We start from the raw sequence: 11,996 nt of genomic DNA, 5'->3' as shown, positions 1-11,996 counted from the left end.
GCTCCAGCGACGACGTTCTGCTAATTTCAGTGTTACGAAGCGTGCTCATTTGGATTAATCTTAGCTGGTACCGCAGGCCATTCCATGCCCTTGAGCCTGCCTCCTGAGGGAAATCGTTCACTGGGTGGCGGGGCACGCCCATGCAGGACCTTCTTGAATATAGAATGCTGTAGCCAGAACGTTGAATTTAGAGCTGGTGAGTAGGGTGGAGAATCGGAGAATCTTGTCCGATAACATAGAGCTACCCTCGATAGCGATGGGATGCGTCCGCCGTCCTTGCTTAATATCGCCTCAAAAAACGATTGACAATATGGACTGCTGAACCGAAGTAGCCTCTTTCAGATTCTGAAGCGCGATCCTGGCACATAGCCCACCCCTCTTGAATTGCCGCAAAGAGAGCCGTTGAGCTTAAGGCCTTCATCATACTGATGGATCTCCATGATCAGTAACACGTGCCGTCATGCCGTGATGAGGTTTAAAACTTAATCCACTACTTCGACCCAAATTCTTATGACTAGGAACTTTACTCCTGCCCCTCTCCCTAGTTAATTACTGGCTGTGAACATTTACTCCGCCGCCAGGAATCGAACTAGCTACCTACAAATCTAGTGCCATCGATTGGACGAGCTTCTGTGACCCTTACTGTGGAGGATGGCCTCTATCTGGTAGTGACATGCAGTAAAGCATTTCTTCCAGTGCTCCATTCAACTGAAATTAATAACTAAAATCCACGTAAGTCCCCCATGATTATTATTAATACAGACAACACCTTCATTTTTTTTCGTAATAGACAATATCAGTTGGTTTGACCCAGACTCTACAGGGAAAGGAATGAGTAATTTCGAAACAGATAACTACAACAAATTTAGCTGTGGTCCAAAGTAAATCAGATCTATGGAAAAGAAACATTTCTGCAGCTGGAACAACTATTCCGTCTGTTTCTCCCTGATTTAAAATGCCACACAAGTCCATTCAATATAATTAATAACTGCATTTCATATCAATGAGTTGAATAATGTAATAAATCCTGCTCCATAATGGTAGCTTTCTCATATGCCATTAAATAAATGTACCGCCACAAGATGTAGACTTAGACATAAAAATACCATGCTAATGTGTCATGTAACTACAGGTACAGGGGGCGTAACCGCACAGCCAAACCTGCATCGAGAGCAGAACCCTTAACACACAGCACATCGGAAATTTGGGCAGTTAGTTAAAAATTACTTTTTTCTTTTTTTTTACTGATGTCACAGCTGTCTGTAAAATGACGCAGGAGATCCTGGTAAAGAAAATGTTTTCGGATGTCAAGAGTTATACTTTATTACTCTTCTAAACCGTACCATTAAAGTTTACATGAATTTCCTTTAACACAATTGCAGATAATAATCTTTAAATTGTTCCTATAATTGCAGGGAGGAGTTCTTCGTGGGAATGTGAAAACTAATGGATGGACTGCCATTCCATGGAAGTTCCTGAAAATGTTGAAAAATTACTGTCTAAATACTACTATTCATGGGTTACGATATTTTGTAGAAGAAGATCGTCATATTGTCGAGAGGTAAGTTATTTATTACATTGATTCGTAAAATTAATTGTTAAAAAATATTACCAGCAACATTTTCTAACAAGTGGATCCCACACAGCAGGATCTTTACAATCCTAACGACAGCAGTGATTAGCACACTGAAAGCATGCACCGTAGGAAAAGTCCTTCGATCCCTTTCCGATGATCCTGATTTATAGGTCAACAATTTCCCTGAAGCGAATTCAAGTACTTCTCCTTGCCGATCGCTGATTGATTTGCATCCGTAACTAACTCTATGCCTGTCGATGAAGTCTTTCGCGACGGCACTGTTGCGTAAAACATTCTCGGACTTCTTATCGCGTTAGTTACTGATTTTCAGTTGGTCCTGACGAAGGCGATGGAGGTAATCGTCGAAAGCTAGGGGTTTTACCCTGAACTAACACTGCGAGTGGCCTGAGAATCTTTCAGACAGTTTCCTCAACAGTTTATGTTGAAGTGAACAAAACTGTTAGGAAATGTTTTAGGAGGATGTAGAGAGATACAATGAAAGTTTGGTGAGGGAAACAACCGTGGAAAACAGTGCTATGAAGGAAGGCACAGTAGCAATACAGGGTGGTTGCAATTAAATTTTCGGTACTTGAGTCTGTGTACTCTGAAAACGATCTGCCATACGAGTGCTCAACTTCATAGGAATGATGCTCAGACTGTGCACTACAAAGTTTGCGTAGTCAGTGGTATTAGTGTCGTGACTCGCCGTTAGACGCTGGTAGTGGCAAGGCGACGCAGGGTTGAGACGCAAGCGTCAGTGTTCATTTAGACTTGTAGACAGTCAACTAGGTCTGGGCAACGAGAACACGGCTTTACTCGTATAGCTGTTTCACCATAACAAAAATGATTGTGTGAATTTGTAAGGGACCAAACTGCTTAGGTCATGGGTCCCTAGACTTACACACTACTTAATCTAACGTATGCTAAGAACAACACACACACACACACACACACACACACACACCCATGGCCGATGGAGGACTCGAACCTCCGGCGGTAGGGGCCGCGCAGTCAGTGACATGGCGCCTCTAAACGCGCGGCCCACCGTAAGAACGACAATAACACTGCTGTTCTCCGCAAGGGTCGACGTAATAAAGGGATACGGAAAGGTCCTCTTTGCGCACCCGTGGTTGGAGAATGTGATTCGGAAGTCTGAATTAACTGGCGTTTTGAGAACTGCTCCTGGGTGAGGCCGACAACCAGATGGTCATGGCTGAGAGTGGTGGATACAAAGGGCGATATTCTAGCAGTACGCGAGCTGTGTCGCGAACGCTCACCATTCCATGGTCCATCATTCGAAAAGTGCTGCAAACAATTGTAAAGTAGTATCCGTACAAACTTCTAGGCTGTCGTGGATGCAAACGGTCCCCACAGAGCAACGTTGTTAACCTGGAACGTAGAAGTGACACGCAGTTAACAAAATTTTACCCTCTCATATGAAAACTAAAATGTATTCGTTTCAAAGGTTTATTCTTTATTTCTCTTCCCAATTTCCTTGCAAATGCTCACATGGTTTCAATATCCTACGATCACTTGTTTTTCACGGGGTTCTACTTCACAATAAATGAGACATAAAGAAATATATAGACCTATCAACCTCTTCCGTACAACATAAATAGTAAATTGATAAAAAGGCTTGGAATACCTCCTGATATCGTGTCGGACTTCCTTTTGCCGGTGAAGAGCAGCACCTCTACTTGTCATGGGCTAAAAAAGTCTCTGGAAGTCCCCTGCAGAAACATTGCGCCTTGCTGCCTCTATAGACGACCATAATTGCGAAGTGTTGCCGGTGCAGGACTTTGTGCACGAAGTGACCTCTCGATTATGTCCCATAAATGTTGGATGGGAGTCATGTCGGGCGATCTGGGTGGCCAAATCATTCGCTGAAACGCTGAAACTATCCAGAGTGTTTTCCAAACCCATCGTGAAGAACTGTGGCCCAGTTTCATGGCACATTGTCATCCATAAAAATTCCGTCGTTGTTTCGGAACATGAAGTCCATGGATGGCTGTAAATGTTCTCCAAATAACCGAACATAACCATCTCCCGTCACACATCGGCTCAGTTGGACCAGAGGACCCAGTCCATTCCATGTACATACAGGCCATACCATTATGGAGCCACCACCAGCTTGTACAGTGTCTTGTTCACAACTTGGGTCCATGGCTTCGTGAGGGCTGCGCCACACCAGAACCCTACTATCAGGTCTTACCAGCTGTAATCGAGACTCATCTGACCAGACCACGGTCTTCCAGCCATCTCTGGTCCAACCGATGTGGTCACGATCCGAGGAGAGGCGCTGCAGGCTATGTCGTGCTGTTAGCAAAGGCTGCCATAGCCCATTACAGCTCTCGGTCGGTAAGTGAACGCCGTCGGCCACTGCGTTGTCCGTGGTGAGAGGTAATGCCTGAAATCTGGTACTCTCGGAACACTTTTAACACTGTGGATTTCGGAATACTAACTTCCATAACGTTTTCCGAAATGTCGAAATGTAGCTCCAACTACTATCCCGTCTACAAGGTCTGTAAATTGCGTCGTGCGGCCACGATCACGTCGGAAACCATTTCACATGACTCACATGAGTACAAATGACAGCTTCGCCAGTGCTACTCCCTTTTTTATCTTGAGTTCGCGATACTACCGCGTCTGTATACGCACACATCGCTATTCCATGACTTTTGTCACATCAGTGTATTGTCCAAAATTTGTTAAAAGTGACACTATATTTGTAGAAATCAGTGATCTAGGATTGGAAGTTCGATAAGTTGTTGCAAATTTCTATACAAAAATAGCAATACCAGAAGGCTGTAAGGAATTGCAGGAGGATCTGCATTCAGTCTGGAACCGCGCGACCCCTACGGTCGCAGGTTCGAGTCCTGCCTCGGGCATGGATGTGTGTGTTGTCCTTAGGTTAGTTAGGTTTAAGAAGTTCTAAGTTCTAGGGGACTTATGACCTCAGCAGTTGAGTCCCATAATGCTCAGAGCCATTTGAACCAACCATTGAGGATCTGCAGAGGATTGATGACTAACGCTGGGACTGGCAGCTGATCCTGAAAGTAAATAAATGCAACGTATTGCATAAAATAGACGAGGAAACCACCCACTGTTCGAATATACATCATTCATGACGAACCACTGGAACAGGAACAACAGTAGATAACCTTCCGGAGCAGTATAAAGTGAAATAACCACACACATTACAGGAAAATCAGATGCTAGGCTGAGAGCTTTTGTAAGAAAATGGAATTCATCCACAAAATAAGTGGCATACGAAATACTTGATAGACCGATTCTTGAGTATTGCTCCAGATACTGATCATCGCTATGGCACATTGCCGTTACAGAGGTGCCCAATAAAATCCACTTACAGACGCTGAAAGAGAGGCGTTATGCATCGCTGTTTACTGTTGACACACAGACAGAGAACGTTTCTGTGAGAGTTCGGCACTTGTCACTTCCTCTGACATGCATGTCACGAAATGACTATAACGAGAAAATCGGAGAAATTGGGCTAAAATGAAGGTTAACGAACACTCGTTTTTCCAAATGAATGGGGAAAGCGGAAAAATTTGTAGGATGCGATGTATGCTTCTCCAAACACCGTAAGGTTATTTGCAGATGCATACCAATGGACGTAGTTGGATTTAGAAGTGAATACAATACAGTAATCATTTCTTACATGCCTTTCTGAAAGAACAGACACTATTGACGATCCACACTCTAACAAAAATGTGTGTGAAATCTTATGGGACTTAGCTGCTAAGGTCATCAGTCCCTAAGCTTACACACTACTTAGCCGAAATTATCCTAAGGACAAACAGACACACCCATGCCCGAGGGAGGATTCGAACTTCCGCCGGGACCAGCCGCACAGTCCATGACTGAAATGGTTCAAATGGCTCTGAGCACTATGCGACTTAACTTCTGAGGTCATCAGTCGCCTAGAACTTAGAACTAATTGAACCTAACTTACCTAAGGACATCACACATATCCATGCCCGAGGCAGGATGCGAAACTGCGACCGTAGCGGTTGCTCGGTTCCAGACTGTAGCGCCTAGAACCGCACGGCCACTCCTGGCGGCCCAGTCCATGACTGCAGCTCCCCAGACCGCTCTGCTAATCCCGCGCGGCCACACTCTAACAAAGTAATTCGAAATTAATTCACTGAAGGTGAGTTTCTTGACATCAGGTGTATTAGGTATATATAGGGTGAGTCAGGAGGAAAGGTACATGCTTTTAGGGGTGAATCTGAACAAAAAACTTCGTATGGACGTGTGCCCTATTCCGAATGGTTTCCAAGATAGAACACATTTAATATCAGTTTTGTAGGTTTCTCTTGAATAACTCGAAAACCACATGTGGTTGGCAAGAGAGCCAACACCGTTTTACTAAAGGAGGCCGAAATGCACGCGATTTAGCTCACGCAGGCTGGCGTGAGGTCTGGAACATTACAAGGAAATTAGAATTTAGAAAAACGGTCGTAGCTGATGGAATACTTAACTTTAATCCATTAATGAAGAACGTCGGTCTTGACGGTACATGATTCACAATATCAATAGTAACTGATAATGGCGCCTTGCTAGGTCGTAGAAAATGACGTAGCTGAAGGCTATGCTAAACTATCGTCTCTGCAAATGAGAACGTAAGTAGGCAGTGAACCATCGCTAGCAAAGTCGGCTGTACAACTGGGGCGAGTGCTAAGGAGTCTCTCTAGACCTGCCGTGTGGCGGCGCTTGGTCTGCAATCACTGATAGTGGCGACACGCGGGTCCGACGTATACTACCGGACCGCGGCCGATTTAAAGGCTACCACCTAGCAAGTGTGGTGTCTGGCGGTGACACCACACCACATCCTTTAGCGAAAACGTGATGCAGTACAAAATTAAACTATATTAAATTTTGTATAAAATATGGCGTCTCTATTTTTTCTTTATAAGTAATTGTTTTTGCGAAGAGAGCGCGAGAATGTTGAAAATCTCGTTCGATGCCCATGCGCTGTAGCTTACGTAGTTTTTGTAGGCCTATTTGAGGTAGTTTCCCGATTTGATAGACTTCAAGTGTCTCGTATGAAACTGTTCGTCTCAACTTGCTACCTCAATATGCTACCTCAAACTGGCCTACAAAATCTACGTAAGCTACTGCGCATACGCGTCGAGCGAGTTATTCAACATTCTCGCGGTCTTCGCACAAACCATTACTTCTAAAGAAGAATATGAATAGGACCTTTTTTTGTAGGAAATTTAACATAGTGGTACGCTCTGTAACTACGCCACGGTGCTACTACTAATCGAAACTTCATAATCCATTCACTAAGACGTGCCATTTTTAACGCTCAGACCATACGCGGATCTTCGCTCGCAAACGAAAGATTAGATCGTAATGCTTTTTTTTTTATTCGGGGTGGTTCTTAGCTATACTATGTGATCAAAAGTATCCAGGCACCTGGCTGAAATGTTTGCCAGCGCGTTCTCTTGATATATGCCACGTAATACGTAAGAGCTACATTAGGTTATATAGTACTTATTGTGTCTCACTTTTTAGAGGCACAAAACGCGTGGGTGTTTTCAGCTCGTTGCTAAATGCAAATAAGTAGGAGGTCGAGTTGATAGGAGCTGAAGGAGTCCAGGTTGCAATAATATGCGGTACGGCACACTGTTACAGAGAAAGATTATTATTCAAGAAACACATAGTACAATGAAATTACTTATCTTCAGTAGTTTGTAGGACTGCAGCTGCGGCTATGAACTGACAATCTCGTAACATGGAATACCATGAACTAATACAACATATTCTCAGGGACTGAGCCTGATGGGCCCTCCTCAGAAAATCAATGCAAACATTGCAGAACTAGCTGAGGGCCGATTATGAAAGCGTGTCTGTCTAGGTTGAAATCTAGTTAAGAAGTGAACGAGGCACACTCCAGTTCCGTCGAGCTGCACAGCCCGCTAGAGTGCGCTGTGCTCGGCACACGACGGGCTGCCAACCTTGTGTTGGCGTGGCGTTGTAGTAGTATCTGTGGCGATGATACTACATTACTGGATTATAGAGCACAAAATAATATAAATAAAATCCGCAAGGACATATGTTTATCCTATGCGGTTGACCAACGATGATGATGTTTGTCTTCTGAAGTACCAGTGTCGGCACCTAAAAAGCAGAAAGATGGCGATTTTTTTGTAGCTGTTTTTGATGTCTGTAGTTCAGTACTAAATCAAATGATTCTGCCGTAAGAGTTTAGGGAGCCTATTGTAAGAGAGTGCAATTGCAGCCCATTTTATTCGGACTTGATTTATAATTATAGCCATTGCTCATTGCTTATGTTACCTAAATTAGCTAAATATATACAAAACGTAGTCAAATAATATATGTGTGAATTAAAAGCCGCGCGGGATTAGCCGAGCGGCCTACCGCGCTGCAGTCATGGACTGTGCGGCTGGTCCCGGTGGAGGTTCGAGTCCTCCCTCGGGCATGGGTGTGTGTGTTTGTCCTTAGGATACTTTAGGTTAAGTAGTGTGTAAGCTTCGGGACTGAGACCTTAGCAGTTAAGTCCCATATGATTTCACACACATTTGAATATTTTTTGAATTAAAGAAGAAAAACGTACTCGCATCTTAAATTCGTGTTTCGTCCCTGAAAGTATTTGTGTGAATGCGGGGCTAGAGTGTTGTGTTCATGTGCTTCGAAAAAGTTTCAATATAGACACAGCCGTCAACGACGGCTGCCCTCACGGGACAGCACGTTCGGGTCGCCGCATTTGGTCACGCCTGGCCGCATTCCACGCTCCGCGCGACTCGCGGTATAATGAGATGTGAGTTAGTGCGCTATCGTCAAACCGCTGTAGCACATCGCCTCGTAAGTTATATTAATGCGTGAAACTAAGTTTGTACGTGAATATGTAAAAATATGATGCAAAATAAATACACTCCTGGAAATTGAAATAAGAACACCGTGAATTCATTGTCCCAGGAAGGGGAAACTTTATTGACACATTCCTGGGGTCAGATACATCACATGATCACACTGACAGAACCACAGGCACATAGACACAGGCAACAGAGCATGCACAATCTCGGCACTAGTACAGTGTATATCCACCTTTCGCAGCAATGCAGGCTGCTATTCTCCCATGGAGACGATCGTAGAGATGCTGGATGTAGTCCTGTGGAACGGCTTGCCATGCCATTTCCACCTGGCGCCTCAGTTGGACCAGCGTTCGTGCTGGACGTGCAGACCGCGTGAGACGACGCTTCATCCAGTCCCAAACATGCTCAATGGGGGACAGATCCGGAGATCTTTCTGGCCAGGATAGTTGACTTACACCTTCTAGAGCACGTTGGGTGGCACGGGATACATGCGGACGTGCATTGTCCTGTTGGAACAGCAAGTTCCCTTGCCGGTCTAGGAATGGTAGAACGATGGGTTCGACGACGGTTTGGATGTACCGTGCACTATTCAGTGTCCCCTCGACGATCACCAGTGGTGTACGGCCAGTGTAGGAGATCGCTACCCACACCATGATGCCGGGTGTTGGCCCTGTGTGCCTCGGTCGTATGCAGTCCTGATTGTGGCGCTCACGTGCACGGCGCCAAACACGCATACGACCATCATTGGCACCAAGGCAGAAGCGACTCTCATCGCTGAAGACTACATGTCTCCATTCGTCCCTCCATTCACGCCTGTCGCGACACCACTGGAGGCGGGCTGCACGATGTTGGGGCGTGAGCGGAAGACGGCCTAACGGTGTGCGGGACCGTAGCCCAGCATCATGAAGACGGTTGCGAATGGTCCTCGCCGATACCCCAGGAGCAACAGTGTCCCTAATTTGCTGGGAAGTGGCGGTGCGGTCCCCTACGGCACTGCGTAGGATCCTACGGTCTTGGCGTGCATCCGTGCGTCGCTGCGGTCTGGTCCCAGGTCGACGGGCACGTGCACCTTCCGCCGACCACTGGCGACAACTGCACATACGGTTCACGTCCACGCTGTCGCGGCATGCTACCAGTGTTAAAGACTGCGATGGAGCTCCGTATGCCACGGCAAACTGGCTGACACTGACGGCGGCGGTGCACAAATGCTGCGCAGCTAGCGCCATTCGACGGCCAACACCGCGGTTCCTGGTGTGTCCGCTGTGCCGTGCGTGTGATCATTGCTTTTACAGCCCTCTCGCAGTGTCCAGAGCAAGTATGGTGGGTCTGACACACCGGTGTCAATGTGTTCTTTTTTCCATTTCCAGGAGTGTAGTTAACTCTGTTCCTTAACAATGTTGGGCTAATTAAGGACGGATTCAAATGGCTCTGAGCACTATGAGACTTAACATCTGCGGTCATCAGTCCCCTAGAACTTAGAACTACTTAAAACCTAACTAACCTAAGGACATCACACACATCCATGCCCGACGCAGGATTCGAACCTCCGACCGTATCGGTCACGCGGTTCCAGACTGAAGCGCCTAGAACCGCACGGCCACACCGGCCCGCTAAGGACGGATTCGTTTTCATGTTTTATATAATAAGTAACTGTAAATTCACTAGCTACTCTGAGGTGTGGATGCAGGACGCGCAGTCCTGGAGGAGACTTTCCCAAACAGAAGGGGCTTATACCTAGCAATAATGAAAGTTATGCTGTTCTAGAATGAATAGCTGCTGTTTACTTCTTTTATTTATTTTTTCTTTTTATTTACGTAGCGGTCTCCCAAAATGACGACGCATGGATCAAAATGTTACTGCTTACATTAGGAGATCAAAGGGGAAAACCACCGTTTGTTTTTTTTTTTTTTTAGTTTTTAGAGGGTTTTTGTGTCAGGATTCTTTTAAATGTTTAATTTAAATTGTATTCCGTATGCCCTGCAGTCTTCGTACAGCCGTCTTCTGAAATCTCTAAGCTACTTATCGATCATCCTGTATTTTGTGCCTGCAAAATGGCTGACTGTCACTAATTATTAAAGTAGAATAATCCTTTATTTCCAAAGTGAGCAAAAGCTAGTTTTACTCTGTCCAGACACGACTGGCATTAAGTCTGCAAGCACGTCGCTGCTCTCACGGTGCTGACTGACATCGTCTGCTGCTTGTCAGGGCCTTCTGGCTGGTGTGCGTGGCCGTATCGTGGGTGTGCGCCGTGCTGCTGGTGCAGGAGGCGTGGTACGCGTTCCGCTACAACCCCATCAACTTCGTGGTGCAGCCTGCCGAGCCCGGCTCCGCCACGCCGTTTCCCTCGGTAATCATCTGCCCAAGGGACAACAGGCCTGTCATAAAAAAATTTGCGAAAAGGTATTACATCAGTCACTACTTCTAAAATAGCCTAAATGTTAATCACGATACTACCTGTGTGAAATATTTGATCAGAATAATAAATAAGACAAACAGAAATTGAGGTTCAGTTTCTGAACAAGGTGTCATTTAGGTTACGAAACGAGGCAAAGTAACCACTAGGCGTATTACGTACATTAGAACCCAAACTACATCTGATTATTGTAAATTGATGCTATTCAGTACACACACACAGACACACACACACACATACACACACACACACACACACACAAACGCACCAAATGTTTATGTCAAATGCCATAGCATAATCACTACAGGGTTATTACAAATGATTGAAGCGATTTCACAGCTCAACAATAACTTTATGATTTGAGATATTTTCACAATGCTTTGCACACACACACAAAAACTCAAAAGGTTTTTTTAGGCATTCCCAAATGTTCGATATGTGCCCCTTTAGTGATTCGGCAGACATCAAGCCGATAATCAAGTTCCTCCCACACTCGGCGCAGCATGTCCCCATCAATGAGTTCGAAAGAATCGTTGATGCGAGCTCGCAGTTCTGGCACGTTTCTTGGTAGAGGAGGTTTAAACACTGAATCTTTCACATAACCCCACAGAAATAAATCGCATGGGGTTAAGTCGGGAGAGCGTGGAGGCCATGACATGAATTGCTGATCATGATCTCCACCACGACCGATCCATCGGTTTTCCAATCTCCTGTTTAAGAAATGCCGAACATCGTGATGGAAGTGCGGTGGAGCACCATCCTGTTCAAAGATGAAGTCGGCGCTGTCGGTCTCCAGTTGTGGCATGAGCGAATTTTCCAGCATGTCCAGATACACGTGTCCTGTAACGTTTTTTTCGCAGAAGAAAAAGGGGCCGTAAACTTTAAACCGAGAGATTGCACAAAACACGTAAACTTTGGTGAATTGCGAATTTGCTGCACGAATGCGTGAGGATTCTCTACCGCCCAGATTCGCACATTGTGTCTATTCACTTCACCATTAAGGAAAAATGTTGCTTCTTCACTGAAAACAAGTTTCGCACTGAACGCATCCTCTTTCATGAGCTGTTGCAACCGCGCCAAAAATTCAAAGCGTTTGATTTTGTCATCCGGTGTCAGGGCTTGTAGCAACTGTAAACGGTAAGGC

General features: G+C 45.4%; 1 protein-coding gene across 1 annotated transcript in view; it reads left to right on the top strand.

Annotated features, from left to right (window-relative positions):
• The first annotated feature begins 1,267 nt into the window (after positions 1–1,267).
• Positions 1,268–11,996, top strand: part of LOC124805627 — a 41,531-nt gene continuing 30,802 nt past the window's right edge. The window contains exons 1-3 of the mRNA XM_047266195.1: positions 1,268–1,285; positions 1,416–1,561; positions 10,645–10,839. Coding sequence (XP_047122151.1) covers positions 1,268–1,285; positions 1,416–1,561; positions 10,645–10,839 — 359 coding nt within the window. The remainder of the gene's footprint in view (positions 1,286–1,415; positions 1,562–10,644; positions 10,840–11,996) is intronic.

The sequence above is a fragment of the Schistocerca piceifrons genome, chromosome 7, assembly GCF_021461385.2.
Source record: "Schistocerca piceifrons isolate TAMUIC-IGC-003096 chromosome 7, iqSchPice1.1, whole genome shotgun sequence".
Classification (NCBI taxonomy): domain Eukaryota; kingdom Metazoa; phylum Arthropoda; class Insecta; order Orthoptera; family Acrididae; genus Schistocerca; species Schistocerca piceifrons.
Note: the sequence above shows the minus strand (reverse complement) of the source record. Positions and strands in the feature narration are given on the sequence as shown.